We start from the raw sequence: 17,821 nt of genomic DNA on the forward strand, positions 1-17,821 counted from the left end.
GCTGTTCTAGTATCCTGGCACAAAGACAAGAGAAATGTTTAATCTAGCATTATTGCCAAAATACTGAAGATAAAAACTTCGGCATAAATCTAGCAACTTCTCAGAAACAGATTTCGTGAGATAAAACATACTTTTCTAACTTACTTTTAAACTGTGACAGTGTCCGGCAACTTTAGGATGCAGGCAAGAAAAAAAAAATCATTTTTTTTTCTTCCATACCTGGTAAAGTTACAAACATTTTCCTTTTATTTTTGGCATAGAAAAACCATAGTATACCTTGAAAATTATGACACATGTACTAGTAGAAGTAAACAGAGTTATGAGAGACTTAACGTAGTATATGTTCATCTTTTTTTTTCTTTGAAAAAAAAAAAAAACATTAAATCCGAAATCAGTCGTCCCAGGACTTAACAGAGTAAACTTTCTGATAAATCTCACCCTAAGGCAGAGAATACTTCTTCCATATTTGGTTTCTTCTCTTCCTCTTCTCCTTTTATCCCCTCATTCTCACTCATTGACTCTTCTCACGCTTTCATTCGTATCTTTTCTCTCCCCTGTGTCCACATTCGTCACTTTCTTCTTTGTGCTTATTCTATCACTTTTGTCTCCCTTAACTTGTTCGCAATAACTTTTTCTTAAGCTCTTACATCGCTAGTATTCTGCTCTCAATATTCTTCACACTGACTTTCATTTTCCTTTAAAAGAATAATAATAATAATAATAATAATAATAATAATAATAATAATAATTCCTCTGGCTGATATGTAGGTCTACAGCCTTAGACACAAAATGTGATACGCTAAGACTCCTTCGGAAGACTTCGGTTGATTCCGTGAGAGCGTAGATTTACGCGTTAAGCCGTTAAGGAGTTTCTTATGCATGACTCCGATCTGTTTTTCTTTGTTATGTTTGTTTATTGGTTTTTCTGTTTGTTTTGTTTGTTTGTTGCTTTTTCTGTCTGTTTATAGGTCAAGTGTTATGAATAATCTATAACGAAGATATATTCGAGGAGTAAATGAGGTGTAAAATAAACATCCTTTCCCTGGTCGTGTGAACCAGGCGCTGCTCGAAGTGGACTTAAGACAAATTCACGCTACAGGAGATTGGTCATTTTTTTGTGTCTAAGGTCATACATCTACATAATTATCAGGCAGTACATCTCACTTGACGTGACTAGTCAGCGATGTATGCAATAGAGGGAGAAAGGAACTGGCCACCCTAACTTATATCTTCTGGCTTAGTTGCCTCATGAGTTATGTCTTATTGGTGTCACTTATGAGGTTCCAACCTGCCCTCGGACAGTTGACTAAATAATAATAATAATAATAATAATAATAATAATAATAATAATAATTAGTCCAAATAGAAATGAGCGGGACGAAATTCAAATACAAACTGCCGAGCCATTTATACCCGAACCCTCATTTTCTGAATTCGAAATTGCGATAGAAAATCTGAAAAAGTACAAGTCTCCAGGTATCGATCAAAATCCAGCAGAATTAATACAAGAGGGTGGAAGCGCATTATCTAGCGAAATTTATAAGCTTGTACTTGCTATTTGGGAAAAGGAAATTGTACCAGAACAATGGAAGGAGTCCAGAATTGCATCTATTTTTAAGAAGGACAAGACTAACAGAACTGTAGTAACTTTCGAGGAATATCACTTTTGTTGACTTCGTACAAAATTTTGTCCAATATTCTTTTGAGAAGATTAATTCCGTATGTAGATGAAATTATTTGGGATCATCAGTGTGGTTTTAGGCAAAATAGATCGACTATTGATCAGATTTTTTGTATTCGACAGATATTGTCATAGATTTAAAAAAGAGAGAAGTTTTATATAACACTCTTATTGAATTTGGTATTCCCAAGAAACTAGTTCGATTAATTGAAATGTGTCCCATTGAAACGTAAAGCAGAGTCCGTATAGGCCAGTTTCTGTCAGATGCTTTTCCAATTCACTGCGGGCGAAAGCAAGGAGATAAACTATCACCTTTACTTTTTAACTTTGCTCTAGAATATGCCATTAGGAAAGTCCAGGATAACAGACAGGGTTGGAATTGAACGGGTTACATCAACTTCTTGTCTATGCGGATGATGTGAATATGTTAGGAGAAAATTCACAAACGATTAGGGAAAACACGGAAATTTTACTTGAAGCAAGTAAAGAGATAGGTAAATCCCGGAAAATAAATTACGGTATATGGTTATGTCTCGTGACCAAAATATTGTACGAAATGGAAATATAAAAATTGGAAATTTATCTTTTGAAAAGGTGGAAAAATTCAAATATCTTGGAGCAACAGTAACAAATGTAAATGACACTCGGGAGGAAATTAAACGCAAAATAAATATGAGAAACGCTTGTTAATATTTGGTTGAGAAACTTTTGTCATCCTGTCTGCTGTCGAAAAATCTGAAAGTTAGAATTTATGAAACAGTTATATTACCGGTTGTTCTGTATGGTTGTGAAATTTGGACTTACACTTTGAGAGAGGAACAGAGGTTAAGAGTGTTTGAGAATAAGGTGCTTAGGAAAATATTTGGGGCTAAGAGGGATGAAGTTATAGGAGATTGGAGAAAGTTACGCAACGCAGAACTGCACGGATTGTATTCTTCACCTGACATAATTAGGAACATTAAATCCAGACGTTTGAGATGGGCAGGGCATGTCGCACTTATGGGTGAATACAGAAATGCATATAGAGTGTTAGTTGGGATGCCGGAGGGAAAAAGACCTTTGGGGAGATCGAAAAGTAGATGGGAGGATAACATAAAATGGATTTGAGGGAGGTGGGATGTGATTGTAAATACTGGATTAATCCTGCTCAGCATAGGTACCGATGGCAGGCTTATGTGAGAGCGGCAGTGAACCACTGGGTTCCTTAAAAGCCATAAGTAGAGCCCGGATGTTAGGCAAAATGCCTTTTTGAAACTGAGTGTATATATGAAAGACCTATTAGAGGTAAACACGTTTCCAAACATTTGGTGACGATAGGCCCAATTTTTATTTTGCCGTTTTTGCCTATTTTAGCTCCCGTTGCCTATTTTAAGGTTAAATGCTTTTTTTTTTTAAACCTTTTTACGTCGTTATTATACGTTTTCTATATTTTTAGTGCATTTAAAATAAACCGCACATAAATTATATAAAAAAAACAAAGAATAACGGTTGTACAGATTAAAAATATATATTCATCTCACACACATATTTGCACGCACAAGTCTCGCGTAGTTTGAAGTCTCTAATCCCTTCTCACATCCCTCTTTTTGAGACAAAACACAGTCGGTATTTCTGAAAGAAAGTAGAGACAGTCCTTCTGAAATAAGTTGTTGTAAGTTTGCTCCAGTCACTTCAGTATAAGTAGAAAGATATTTTTCCACCATGAAAAACGTTCTCTCTGACAGGTGGCTCAATATGACAGCTGACAACTTAAAAAAGCATCTTGTTGTGACATGTAACTGAGGAAAGTGAGTACCGTATAGGATAGTTTATTAAGTATTCGTCTATTTTTTTTTGTCTTTTTCCATGAATAATAAATGCCTTTTTCACTGCCTATTTTTACTATTTTAGTGCCTATTTGCCTGCCTATTTTAACCAAAATAAATGCCTAAACATCCGGGCTCTAGCCATAAATAAGTAAGTATTATGAGAAATAAGAAAACACAATTCTGTCTACCTATAATGAGAGATTAAAAATATGTTTTGTGAGGGTGAAGGTAACTTCGTAGAATTAGCATGCACGTACCAATGAGGGAACGTATTCCACCTCTTGTTTGTTCGTTACAGAACGTGCTCGTGGTTCCTAGAGACTCTTCGTATCACGCACTGAAAGCGGTAAATTCGTTGTACGTGTTTATTAGTCGTAATATTGTGACTTAGGAGCACATTAAATCAATTGTTGCTGATTAGCACGAGCAGATCAGCATGTTCGTAATGCTCTCTTACGATGATAGTGTTTGTTATTCAGTATTGCAAAGGTAAGAAGATTGGGCTTGTGCCAATTGCATACAAAACAATAAACACAACAGGCGAGGAAAAGTTCTGAACTCCAATACCGCGTTGTCTAAATAGTCCATGTCGTCTGTAGTAGAGGTAGACCAGGGATGTACTGTATAAGAAACAGCCCGCGAACGAGCTTCGATTCTTTCGCGTGCTACCTGGCAGATGTACAGGGACATCATTTTATTTTTACTAACATTTTTAATATTAACCTGGCTATACCTTTGGATCAATGCCGTTTGCTACCCCCTTCCACGACTGGAGTTCGATGATACTGGCGTAATGTACAAACAAATCACTTTACTAGGTATAGGAGGGAAGAAAAGTAGTTCATCCATTTACGTAAACTAGGAAATATCGCGATTTTGAGTTTGATAATTTTCATTAGGTTTTTTAAATCAAAATACAGTACAGTATTAACAGTGAGTGTTTTTACTCACGAACTGAGCTGTCCATGTGGACGTATTCATCATGCAGTGCATATTATACTGTCTACAGCACATTAGCGTACAATAGCCTATAGAGAATGAAGTTAAATTGAAAAATAATCATAATATGGATATTTAAACACATTTTTTAAAATAGTGGCCATTCATTTCGATACAGGCTTCAGTTCTAATGTGCATATTATCGCACTATAGACTATTGTACCTAATCCCAATTACCAGTTTCATCCTTCGTACTAGTAACTCGTGTTGAAATAATTCTGTATCTACTTTATAAAAGAGTACCTTACGCACTGTAAATTCAATCTTCACTTCCGCCCGATCCGAAAAGATAAAATTACTCAGACATATTATCTACTGTCCGTCCAAGTGGTTATGTCGTAGGGTCGTAGAAAGGGGGGAAATCACGTGACAGTTAATTACTTAACGAGGCCCTTTTATTTAAGTTATTCTAAACAGTTGTATAATATTACGTAGACGTCCAATTCCTAACAGAAATTAATGTTTTCAGAAAATAGCTAACACAGCCCAGCCACTAGCTGGCGAATAAAAGCTGGTGGGGGAAACCGGGATGCGACGTAGGCAAATGGACGACAGTACCTGTGCGAAAATGATTCAATATTGAAAGCTCTTTCGTCACTGGAAAACGCGAACATATTTTTGGAACGTACTGTTTACTATGACCGTAAGGCTATTATGACTGTATATGCGGTCTTGGATCTGTGTGGAGGACGGTTGAGCTTCATTAGTAGAAGGGGTGGGAGTGAAGTACATTAAAAAATTCAGGTACAATAAAAATTGAAGCAAAAATAAAATAATATCCCTGTACAATTAATAGAAGCGACGAAAAGACAAGGGTGAACAGAATTAGCATTATGAAGTGGAGATGCAATAACTAACTCTTTATACTTTTGTTCATACATCTGTAATAAATGAAAAAGAATTATTTCATAGATTATGTTATATATGTACGATTTTGAATAACGAACAAATGTTCTTTGTACATTACGGTTTGAATAGCTTTTAAAAATAACTTCGTTCACGTATTCGACTTTCGGAACTGCTGGAGTATTACATCATTGTCGTCATAATAGAAATATTGTTATGCGAAAATACATTTTTAAAATAAAATTTCACCAGAATCTCTTCGATTTCTGCCTCACACCACCCTTATTCCGTCTCGTAAAATGTCTCTCAGATCATCCAGTTATCTTTGTAAGAACCCGTTCAAGATTCTCATAAGTTTCTTTAAGGTGTACCGAATGATCAACAGATAACGAAGTATACTTGTTGCCATTGTGCAAAAGCACTGTTCACTACCTTCAGACTTCTTTTGGAGAAATCGATAAAAGTCTCCATTCATCCACTTCGTACTGAGCATTAAACTTTTGTATCAAACCAGAAATATCACTGCAATTTACTGAGGCACCCCTTATGAAGAGCAGAGCGTAAATCCCTCTTCTCTACTCCTGTACCAATGAAGGAATGTTTCTGGTGTCAGAAAATTGATTTATTTTAATCTGAAGCGTAAGAACTCAGGTTTTTTGAGTTCAGATTGGTAAACTCTTCAGGACTTTCACTCTGTATCGCACAGCCTTCTAGATTATGTTTCTGATCCTCATCAACTGGTTAGTACAAAATTTTACGTTACAGCACTGGATTATGGATGCCGAAAAATCACTAGTATAGCCTATTAGTAATATAAAGTATAGTTTTGTGTAAAAATGATGCATGATGTGCATTTTTGATGCCATTCCTGGCTTCAGCACACAAATATAAATAAAGGAAAGCTAAACAATTTTTTCATCGCAGGTCTGTGTTATTTTCCCTGCAATTTTTGTCTTATAAAATTACGTCAAAGACCTGTGTACATGCCCACTATGTCGCTATGGTAGGTAATTTACCAGAGCTGCGATGAAGGATCGTTCAAAACATTCGCTTCTATCGACCGTGAGATATTGGGACGTGTGGGAGGAACTATATTACAGAATAAATTGACGTCTGTATTGTCAGCAGGGGTGGACAAATTTAGTACCTGTAAGTAGGGACCGCATTTTCTGTGAAATGAAATGAGTGATTTCGTTGCTAAACTTTGCTATTATTTCTGTGGGTATTTCGTGAGGTAAGTTGTCAGTTAACTGTCTTACTAAATAAAAACTCTTAAGCATACGTTTAACAGATTTATACTTGCACAGTGAATAGCTCGTTTATAAGTCATGTGTAAATACCTGACTAATAATCACTATACACACCTGTCAGAGAATATATGATGTAGTATAAGCATGGTTTGTACATTGTCCGCACGAAGATTTATGCGACAATTTACTGAATATTTCCTTTTACGCAGAAAAGCCTTTCTCACTGTCCAATTTAGACGTAGGAAACCACACTGCCTGAAAACAGTTAACACCAAATTCATTGTGGTCGCCTACTGTTCCCCCAGAAACCTCTTCGCATCAAAAAATAGCCTCCGATGCATAATTAACATACAAGATACTTCAAACTTTGCTGCAGTCGACTACAATTTTCTTGATAGCCTGATTTATTTTTATATTTAAGTACCTATGCTTTACTATTTTTGTCATTGTTTCATTATGTATTTCACTTCTGGTAGTGTGGAAGAGAAGGTCTCATGGCCTTAACTCTACCAGAATAAATAAATAAATAAATAAATAAATAAATAAATAAATAAATAAATAAATAAATAAATTTAATTAAAATAAATACATTTTCTGAAAATCCTGATTTTCTTGATTGTGTATACTCATTTTTATTATCTCTATAAATAGTAAAAATGAGTGTACACAATATTAATAGAGAAAATACAGAAACATTGACGTTACCAAGTGATTGGCAAATTAACTGAAACAAAAGTCACGTTCATGCTTTTCAACGATTTTGAATGCAATTTTCGTGCATATTTAGTAGTTTTTACGATAGATTTTATGGTTACTGTCATATTTCGCATAATTATCCAAATTTTGCGTTTTTTTCGTGAGTTTATTCTGTTTAAGTACGGTATTTTAGGTATCTAAGAAGGGTAAATGTAACAGTGAAAATAATGGTAGTTGAAAATTTCCCACGTATCGCTATTACCAAAAAGTACGGTCCCTACTTATGAGATAGGACAAAACTTGGACAGTTTCTCTATTTGTTGACATGCTCCATCCCGTCGGGTGACCGTCCCATCAATTGTACCGCAAAGTATGGACGTCTAGGTGGGCGTTTCTTATTCCACTGTATGTACTGTACATACATATACAGGCAGAGGAGGCTCGAAAGATACATTCTCATGGAAAACAGCCTAAAAGCCACTAATCCTGAAGTCGTGAGTTTTCGTTCGTTTAATTTATTATCGTTATCATAACTCTAGAGTTACGCAAACACTGATTGGCGCACAAAGCATTCTGCATACATCTGCCGTCATATGAACGCTAATAATAATTTGAACAGGTGCGTTAGTAATTGAGTCTTGGCATAAACGTATACTTATGAATGTGAACAGTGTAATATCGGAGTAGTCGAAAGAACTCGGTTGAAGTGTGATGAGGTGCTGTTCAATAGGATGTGAGGTGCTATAATGCTGTAACATGGGTGAGTGTCAATTCATTGTATATTTTATGAAGATACTAAACATATAGGGCCGTATTCATAGACATTCTTAGAGCGGGCTAAATAGCTACTTCCGGTGGATGATCAGCGAACTAACGTTTTTCGTATTCATAAACTAGCGTTAGCGATAGTACGCGTGCTAAGCAGGGTTTGGCCGGCTAAATTTTAGCTTCCGCCAGTAGGGTAGTTTAAAAGTTGGGCTAACTCTGCAACATGGCTCGCTATGAAGTTTATAATGTGGCTTTCTTCGTCGAATTCGTGAAATGAGACGAAAGAGGAAAATATACCTTACAAAATTAATGTATTTAGAACGTCTCATGGTGTTAATTTTATAAACTTACCTGATTCACTACGGAAAATGTGAGACTGATAGTGTTGCTGCGTCCTATATGAAAACGAAGATGATCGCAGTTACCTGTTTCAATTGACACACAATTTCTAACTACAGTCCGTTATTACGCTAGATGTATTGATAAAAATTTAATAGCGGAAGGCTCTTCTCAATATTTCCCTCTTATTAAGCATTTTTTAGTGTACTGTTTTCTGTGAGCTCTGTAATTGTTCTGATATAATTAGGCCTATACATTATGTTGCTTTCGTCATCAATTTCGGGAGCAGGGCATCCTCTACCAGTTGGTTTTAATTATTTCTTCAACTAAAAGTAAATAAATATATACTGAATTAGGATAATTCATTCTTTGAAATCCAATATTTCATAATAGTGACGTCAAGGCCTAACCTAAAAATATTACGTATAATATTATAACATTTGTACTTACATTTTGGACATTTTTTCTTGTGTAGTCGAATTACCCGCAAGCTTCCATGTATATTTCTTGCTTTTATTACCACATAAGAAAAAAAAGCAAATAGTTTATTGTAGTTTAATATCGCCAATAACCTCACAAATAAATAGAAACGATGCAGAATCGCTTGCGTCTGAGCATGATAACTGCCATTCTGCACATGCGCAGTAACATTTTCAGCATCGTGTAACATTTTCCAAAGGTAATACGCAGACTAACGTAGCCACTGAATAATCGGCGTCTATGAATCCCGTAAAAGTAACCTGGCTATAACCGGGGCTAGTTTAGCACGCTTGTAGCGTGGGCTAGCGTGATGTCTATGAATACGGCCCTTTCATGTGAGGATTGCGGCAATCCCATTCGATGTGCAGGCTTTTAACATCTTCGGCGATGCGGACCAAGCTGTTCTGCGTTGCTTCTTCCTCCCTCATGTGGTAGCTGTTGGGTTACGTCCATTTTCGGCTTTACCCTCCAAAATTCTTTTAAGTTCCTTGAATGGAACGTCGAAAATAACTGAGGCGAGTGGCCAAAAGCCTTAGAGCTCACATATTTAGTGTTTCTCAGCCCCATATTCCCTTGCAACAACGCGTTTTCGAGATCTTTGAAATATTTCTCCTCCCATTTCCCCGTTGACAGTGAAGTAATGCAATGTAATGGAATGCGATTATTATTGGACCAAAGAAAGCACGTAGGCCTACCCTAGGTTCAGAAAACGTAAGTCATAACATTAATAATTAATACAGGGTGGGCCAAAGAATCGGGAGATTTAAAAAATAGTGAAATTAAACTTTAGATATTGTACCTATTAAATTAACTTTTATTATATGGAAATATAGACCTGACTGTTTTTTTCCGAGGTTTTTCCCAACTGTAAGGCAAATATCAGGTAATCATATGACGAATCGTCTGCCTCATCTCGCCAAATACTATCTCGCTATCATCAATTCATCGATGTTAAATAGCCTAGTAGTTGATTCGATACATTGTATCAGCTCCGCAGGGACAAATACAAGAAGTGTGTCCAAGGCAATCCCCTAACGCTGCAATAGCGGCACAATTAGGGAAGAAGAACAAGAAGAAGAAGAAGAAGAAGAAGAAGAAGTTGATTCGATAAATTTATCGCTGCTTCTAATTTTTTTAGTTGGTTATTTATAGACATCGGATTTTTAGGCACTAAAAATTGCAGTTTTAGGCGCCTAAAATAAGCTCAAAATGTGTAAAATTAGGCTCTATTTTAATGAAAATAGGCATTTTAGGCACATCAAGGTATCATACTTATTTCTTTCACTGAAAGTTTTAGTTATACACTAAAATACGCACAAAAAAGTATGTTTAAACATTAAAAAAGAATACTATATTATATTTATAAACAGAGCTGCACAAATTTAATATATTGAAACTAGTGAAATAATGATTATTGATATCAAGATTACTCATTTTAAGTTATTGAAATTCAGTTCCATGCTCAGACTTTATTATAATTATCTGCACAGTACACCACCAGAATTTTTTCTAAATTCTCCACAGTTAACCTTTGCCTTTTGTCACTGAGAATCATTTTGAAAGCAGAAAAACTTCTTTCAACCGAAACTGATGTGAGAGGCGCAAATTTTAAATTAGGTACAATAGAAACAGCAATACTTACTGGGGCATTTACACTTTCCCCCGATATCACTCTTGATACTTTTTCCATCAATGAAAATCCTACATTCTTATTTAATACGTTGTCCCACTTATTTTTAACTTTTTTCCCAGTTTCGCCCAAAGCAGAATGTATGTTCACTTGAGCTTCCTTTACTATTGATATTTGGCTACAAAGAGATTGTTTTTCACGTTCTAATTGTTCAATGCTTGCAGGTATGAAAGAAAAGTTTGATGTTATGTAGGCAATATCGTTTTCCACTCGTGAGTCATTCAGACAATCTTTCACTGCTTTCACACACGCTGCACTATCAGTTTCAGGTAATTTATCAATAACTGTGACCACTTCTTTAAAATACTTAGAATAATACACCACTGACTGAATCCAGTTTCCCCATCGTGTAACAACCGGCTGAGGTGGGAGTGGGATATCTGGAAAGTTCTCTCTGAATATTGAAATCCTGGATGGGGCTTTACAAAAACATTTTTTTGTGTTAGAAATAAACGAATTGACAAGAGGAAATTCATTCCTGATTGTTTCAGAAACCCTGTGAAGGCCATGTGCTAGACAGGTTACATGCGTGAGGTTAGGATAAAATGTTTTAAGAAGTGGAGCTGCAGCAACCATGTATGAGGCAGCATCAGTACAAAACAACAGAACTTTAGAATCGTCTATATTACCTGAGTATAAAGACTGTAGGCCTTTATTTACAAAATAAGCAATGGCTTGGCTATTCACTTTCGAAAGTTCCTTAACACATACGAGGTGTGGAATCGAAGGTCCATCAGGACTAAGTTTTCCTACTACCATATTTGCTATATACCTATTCATAGGATCTGAGGTTTCATCCACAGAGACCCATATGTAAGAATCACCTATATCCTCCCGAATGGAAGCTAAAGTTTCATTGTATATTCTGTCTAAGTAATTTTTTCTTAGGGTCGACTCAGATGGGATATTTTGTTTGCAGTATTTTTGTAAAAACTGTCTTAAAACCGGATTTTCAATTGCATTCCAGGGAATGTTAGCAGCAACAAACGCTCTGGTTAAATCAGCATAGAAATTGCTGCTGAGATTGGATGAAGTAGGCTGTGTTAGTAAAGTTTGTTGCAGTTGATTTTTCTGCTGAGCTTTAGCCTTATGAGCCGCTCCTTGCACATGCTGCTTTAGGTGGCACTTCTTTTCTTGCGAAATCTAAAAATGTAAAGTAAACTGAATTAAAATAAAATCCTAATTGTTGTATTGCCGTATTTCTATCACAAAGTTAGTGGGTTCGAACAATCAAAATTTTAATGACCTGCAAATACTTTAACTATCGGAATTTAAAAGGTTAAAGTGTAGTGGTCTTAAAAAGAATTATACCTCAGGATAGCTCAGTCAATGTATAAATATTAATAGAATTTATATATTTCAACTATTGTTACATACCTGTTTGCTACAAATCTTGCAGATTATTATTTTTCCATCATAAGTGAATTCTGAATATTCTGTTAGCCATTGCCGGATCAATGTAGATTTTGCACTTATATTTTTCGGCATTATCGCTTTAAACTTCACAGGAAAACGTCCTACCGCACAAAACTTCTCAACACAAATAAGGTGAGGGAAAGAGCAACTGTTAACGAGCATTCAAATGAACCGTTGTTATTGAGATTCAATTGGACAAAAAATACAAAGTTCCACTTATTGTTGCATTTCCTGGTAGTGTTAACACTAGGAGGGCCATTCTTTTAAATATTTTGTAACGGTTTACCCTATTAATTCGCAGTTTTACGACTTTTCATAAATATTTTAAAAACACTCTTTCTCCAAAAATTGTGATTTTATGACACTCTGAAGGGCAGTACAGCTAATCGGTTTCAGACCGAAAACAGTCATTTTTATAGTATAGTATATCTCTGAATCGGTAGCAGCACATGTTGTGATTGTTGCCTGCTTCAAAACTAAGGTTGGTTCTTTGTCGGCATTTATGCCTCCAAACATGTTAAATTCGGTGAAATCTATTGCGAGTGTCGTGAGATTCAAAACATTTTGTTTCCTTTATCAATGGTTTCATGGCCGGTGTGAAGCAAACTTTCCACTTTTTAAATGCCTTAAATTTCGCAGTGAATGCATGTATAAATTATAAAAAGTAAGAGTAAAATGCGAAACTTTACAGTGAGTTAGGCATTTTTAGGCGAATATTAACAAATTAGGCTCTAATAACCGTTTAGGGCATTTTAGGGCACTATAAAACTCTTTGAATACCTTTCAATTTCCATGAAACACAAATATTAATAATTATTTTTACTTTTCTCCTAAAGAAACGAAATAGGCATTTGCCCTAGAATCCGATGTCTGGTTATTTAATAGCCAACTAAAAAAGAGAGAGAGAGAGAGAGAGAGAGAGAGAGAGAGAGAGAGAGAGAGAGAGATGGTTCGTTGCGTTCTCGGTGCTATGAGGGATCATGCACGTAGCAGAAGTTTCTAGGCGTCCTATCAGTTCGGTTCTGGCAAAACCCAATGTTTAAGACAACGTCGGACATCCAGAAGATTATAAATGTTCGTCGATGAAGGCTGTTTCTTCTCAGTCAGTGACCCAACCAATTTCTTTTTCTCTCTCTGATCAGCTTCAGTATCATTATTTCTTCACCCACTTTGCAACACAGCTTCATTCTTATTCTCTCTGTCCATTCTCTGCTTATATTCTTTGATAATTCATTCCATTTTCATTTCTTCATTTTGTGTCGTTGTGCTGTGCATTATGCAAGTAAATACTGTGCAGCAATTCCATTTAGTCAAATATTCATTTCCGGTGCCTTTTTCCGTGGGATTGCAAATACGTACAGTACTTGTGAATTATTTTTCACTACGCGTACAGTAAATAACCAGTGAATTTATGTGTTTTGTGTTTGTACTTGTCTTCCATTGGAAATAATGATGTATTACTGTTTGCCAGTTTCACTTGAATTTGGCATGTATGTGATGAACTTAGTAGGTTTCCCGTGGTGTTAGAGATATGAGGCATTCAGTCCTTCGTCTATTTTTAACACACTAAAGTGAATGGTGTGAATTTATTAACTTAGCAGTTGACATGACGCGCACCGTATGTCTCTTAACATTGTGCAAAGACATAGCATTGCGTAAGAAAGTTAGTAAACTTTTAGTGTGGTAACACAGCACATCTTCCTTATCAACTATTTCATGGTACGTGCTAATAGCAAACGATTTCAACAGTATACTTACTGCTTTAACTCTGAAATGTACAGGTAGAAAAACGTCTATGGTTACTATCTTCTCCTAACAAGTTGAAAGGTATGTGGCTTTCTTGTACTTTGTATCAGCCTTTCATATACGTAGTAATTATTTTAATAGCACCTTTGTAAAGTAATCCTTTACTTCAACAGAAGTTTTAAGCCGTAGATGTTATGCAGATTTGGTGAGATAATGTGGAAAAATAGTTCCTTTTGTGAGCGTAGACGTAGGGGAACAGACGCACTGACAGCCGGTGTAGTAAAGAATCATAGACTATCGGTTATAAATAGGCCAATGATTTGTATGAAACTGTAAATATTTTTATTGGTATGTCATATTTAAGAAGTACACATATTAGGCCTATGTCTTTGAGTTTCGAACTAATAGTAATCGAATAAAAACAATTTTATTTTGCATATTGTGCAAATTTCAACAATTTTGGTCAAAACTTATTTTAATTAAACTTCAGAAAGTTCATTGAAGTGAGAAGTGAAGTGTCACAACCATGTTCAAAGAATTTGTGATTGATGAGGGTGGCCAGACATTCCAATATGTTTTTTTGTTTATGTGCTTGATTTGAGCCAGCCCCCTAGAAGAAGAAAATAAATAAAGTAAAACCTCTGTTAACGGAAACAAAGGGGGCTCATACCACTTCATATAAACAAATTTTCGGATAGTAAATATATAGGCCTACTCTTTCTAGAGTTAAAAACTGACTGTAAGTTGTGTGCCTTGGAAAACATTACTTACTTACTTACTTACTTACTGGCTTTTAAGGAACCCGGAGGTTCATTGCCGCCCTCACATAAGCCCGCCATTGGTCCCTATCCTGAGCAAAATTAATCCATTCTCTATCATCATATCCCACCTCCCTCAAATCCATTTTAATATTATCTTCCCATCTACGTCTCGGCCTCCCTAAAGGTCTTTTTCCCTCCGGCCTCCCAACTAACACTCTATATGCATTTCTGGATTCGCCCATACGTGCTACATGCCCTGCCCATCTCAGACGTCTGGATTTAATGTTCCTAATTATGTCAGGTGAAGAATACAATGCGTGCAGTTCTGTGTTGTGTAACTTTCTCCATTCTCCTGTAACTTCATACCTCTTAGCCCCAAATATTTTCCTAAGAATCTTATTCTCAAACACCCGTAGTCTCTGTTCCTCTCTCAAAGTGAGAGTCCAAGTTTCACAACCATACAGAACAACCGGTAATATAACTGTTTTATAAATTCTAACTTTCAGATTTTTCGACAGCAGACTGGATGATAAAAGTTTCTCAACCGAATAATAACAGGCATTTCCCATATTTATTTGGAAAGCATTACTTGTATTTAAAAAAAAACGTTGGTACAGTGTGTACAGTAGGTTCATTACATATTATTACTTCACTACTACAGTGACATCAAAAACTTTTTCTTTACTTTTTCATTGTAGGCCTACCTTGTTTTTGACTATATCATGCAGGCTTTGCTTAATGGTAAGTTTTAGTTGCCATGGTAATATTTTACACTGCATAGGTACAATCAGGACATAGTTAAATGCAAGGGAAAAGTTTATGACATCACTTACTTTACCATGATTTGGAAGAAGCACTGGCAGTCAGACGTATGTACTATGCAAAGTTCAAGATGTTTGGTGTATCTTCCTAAGTCAATCTGAATGAATAAATGTAAACACAATTCTGTGAACATTTAAAGCGATCACGTTATGGACATAATTAAAGCTTAGTTACTGTTTGACATGAACTGAAGGAAGACTGGAATAATTTGATAACTAGGGGGCGGATGTTGATGAAAAGTCATCTTCTTATTTTTCACATTAGGACGATGCCTATTAATATAGAAATCCTTTCTATGTTAATATCAACTTAAAAAAGTAATTTCTTATTTTGCATTTTTTTTTGCATTTTTGACGTTTTTTTAATTAATAGGTCATTTTTATATTTTTTGGGCATTTTTGGTAATTTTTAGTACTTTGAAGAACTTTTTTAGATCATTTGGAATGCATTTTACTTTCTTCTTTACCGATAGGTCTGTTAAATCATTTTCTAACCAAATAGGTCAGTAGTAATTACCTACTGAATAAGTGAATAACAGTGAAGTTTGAGTTTTATAGTTTGGAACAGACTCTAAAGTCCATTCCTCATTCCACTAAGGCTTCACTTCACACAATGGAAGTAATATAAAATGCTTGAGAGCAGCTTAGTTTAAGTGAGGACTTCGACCGCTACTGTTATTTTGTCGGTAAGCGGGTGTATTTAGAATTTATGTTTGGAAGGGGAGAAACTTTCACAATGTCCTGGACAGAACGTTGTGTCCTCAACATGGTTCGGAAGAGATGTCTACTGTAGTAATCGGTATTTTTAACACAAAGATTGAAAGAATGCACGCTGCGCCCACAATTTGTTTTGTCATTCACACTTCCTCATCTGGAAGATCTGGTAACAAAAGTGAAGCGCGGAAGGAGGAGGAGACAGAGCATGAGGGCACTGACATGGACCACCAATGATTGAAACACATTGTAAACCCTCATTAAAATATATAGTTTTCCCTTAAAACCTTCATTTTGTTGCATATTCTTTTTCTTTATCTTAGCCAAATTCCAGGAAGTTGCCTCCTCTCTCCGAGATTTGGAGGGCAGTCGTTCAAACAAGGTGAATAATTTTTAAGAAGTTATGGTGCGGGTACGGTGAATTCATTCATTTATTTTATTCCATAGATCTTACATGAGCAATGAAGGTTTAAGATGTGGAACAAGTCAAAATTTTACAATATTACAATTACAATTTTTACAAATTTACAATTTAGTAATTTTCTACAATTTTGACAATTTTGTGAAATTTTTTACAATGTTTTGGCGAGATGTAGTGAGATGAGGTGAGGTCCGAGGATTTGCCAAAATATTACCCGGTATTTGCCTTTTGGTTGGGGAAAACCTCGGAAAAACCCAACCAGGTAATCAAATCAAAGGGGTTGATGCCAAGGACTCGCCATAGACCATCCGGCTTCGGTCCCACGGCTGTGGAAAACCTCGGAAGAAACCAAACACCAAAGGGGGATCCAACCCGAGCCCGTACGCAGCTCCGGATCAGCAGCCCAGCGAGTCTGCCGACTGAGCTACATCGATGGCTCTACTAAAAGTATACAGTACATAGCCAATCAGATTATTAAATTTACAAACGCAAACGATCATTCATAAGTTGAGCTATGCGTATAATACAAAACAAGTTAATTAAATTTAAGGCATAAACAATAATATTTAAATGTCATTTTATTTTAATTTTATGTAATTTTTCCATTAGATTATGGGCATTTTAATGATCATTTTAAGTAGATTTTAGGTCATCAACATCCGCCCCTTATTGATAACCAAAGACGTTGTTCACATTGTTTTTTCACACGATGTAACACAGAACCCATGGGAGGTAGGCCATTGACAACATACAGAACGAATGGAAATACAAGTGCATATTGCAGCAATATTTGAGATGAAAACAAAGTTATTAGTATTACCTATTATTCGTAAAACACTGCCAGTTGTGTATTGTACTTCACATAAAGCAATACAGTGTATTATATTATGAACACATGTTTGCTTTGTTGTGAACGAGAAATGAACAATTATTATTTATCTCCTTCCATATCGCATAATATATTACACCTGTCTTGTAAAATAAAAATATATCAGCCACCATTTATAAGCTTATTAACACAGCAGTAGCATAAAATAAACTTCACATGCATGAGTTACTCCGTCAAATAAACTTGAACACATACTCTAAATGGACTTCAGGCCTATTGTACAAAACAAGATCTAACCTAGTGATTCACAATTAATAAGACTGACTTCGTTAATGTTGTCTTATAACTGTTTTTTATGTAAACTCATGTTCTAACTTTTAGCTGTGTGTTGATATCTGCTCTTTTTGTACAGATACGGAAATAAAATTTGGAGCTCCCGTAGTGTGTAAGTTTCGCTTACAACATTATGCGCATATGCAGTAAAGAAGAGCCCCTGTATATATGCTACTTGGGGACAGTCGTGCGAAATTGTTGCCTACATACAGGTGGACTCCCA

At 35.7% G+C, this 17,821-nt stretch overlaps 2 protein-coding genes across 9 annotated transcripts in view; both read left to right on the forward strand.

Moving 5' to 3' along the window:
• Positions 1–17,821, forward strand: part of LOC138696028 (retinol dehydrogenase 11-like) — a 195,843-nt gene that overhangs the window by 87,380 nt on the left and 90,642 nt on the right. The window lies entirely within an intron of this gene.
• LOC138695925 (glycoprotein-N-acetylgalactosamine 3-beta-galactosyltransferase 1-like) overlaps positions 1–17,821 on the forward strand; it is a 135,982-nt gene that overhangs the window by 60,153 nt on the left and 58,008 nt on the right. The window contains exon 1 of one of the 8 annotated variants that reach the window (XM_069820385.1): positions 7,837–8,040. The exons of 6 other annotated variants lie outside the window; for them this stretch is intronic. In XM_069820385.1, coding sequence (XP_069676486.1) covers positions 8,037–8,040 — 4 coding nt within the window. In that variant the 5' untranslated portion in view covers positions 7,837–8,036. Of the gene's footprint in view, positions 1–7,836; positions 8,041–13,682; positions 13,801–17,821 lie in introns of those variants that run through there. One more of the 8 variants, XM_069820394.1, reaches the window with a different exon arrangement.

This window comes from Periplaneta americana, chromosome 1 (genome assembly GCF_040183065.1).
Source record: "Periplaneta americana isolate PAMFEO1 chromosome 1, P.americana_PAMFEO1_priV1, whole genome shotgun sequence".
NCBI classification, from domain to species: domain Eukaryota; kingdom Metazoa; phylum Arthropoda; class Insecta; order Blattodea; family Blattidae; genus Periplaneta; species Periplaneta americana.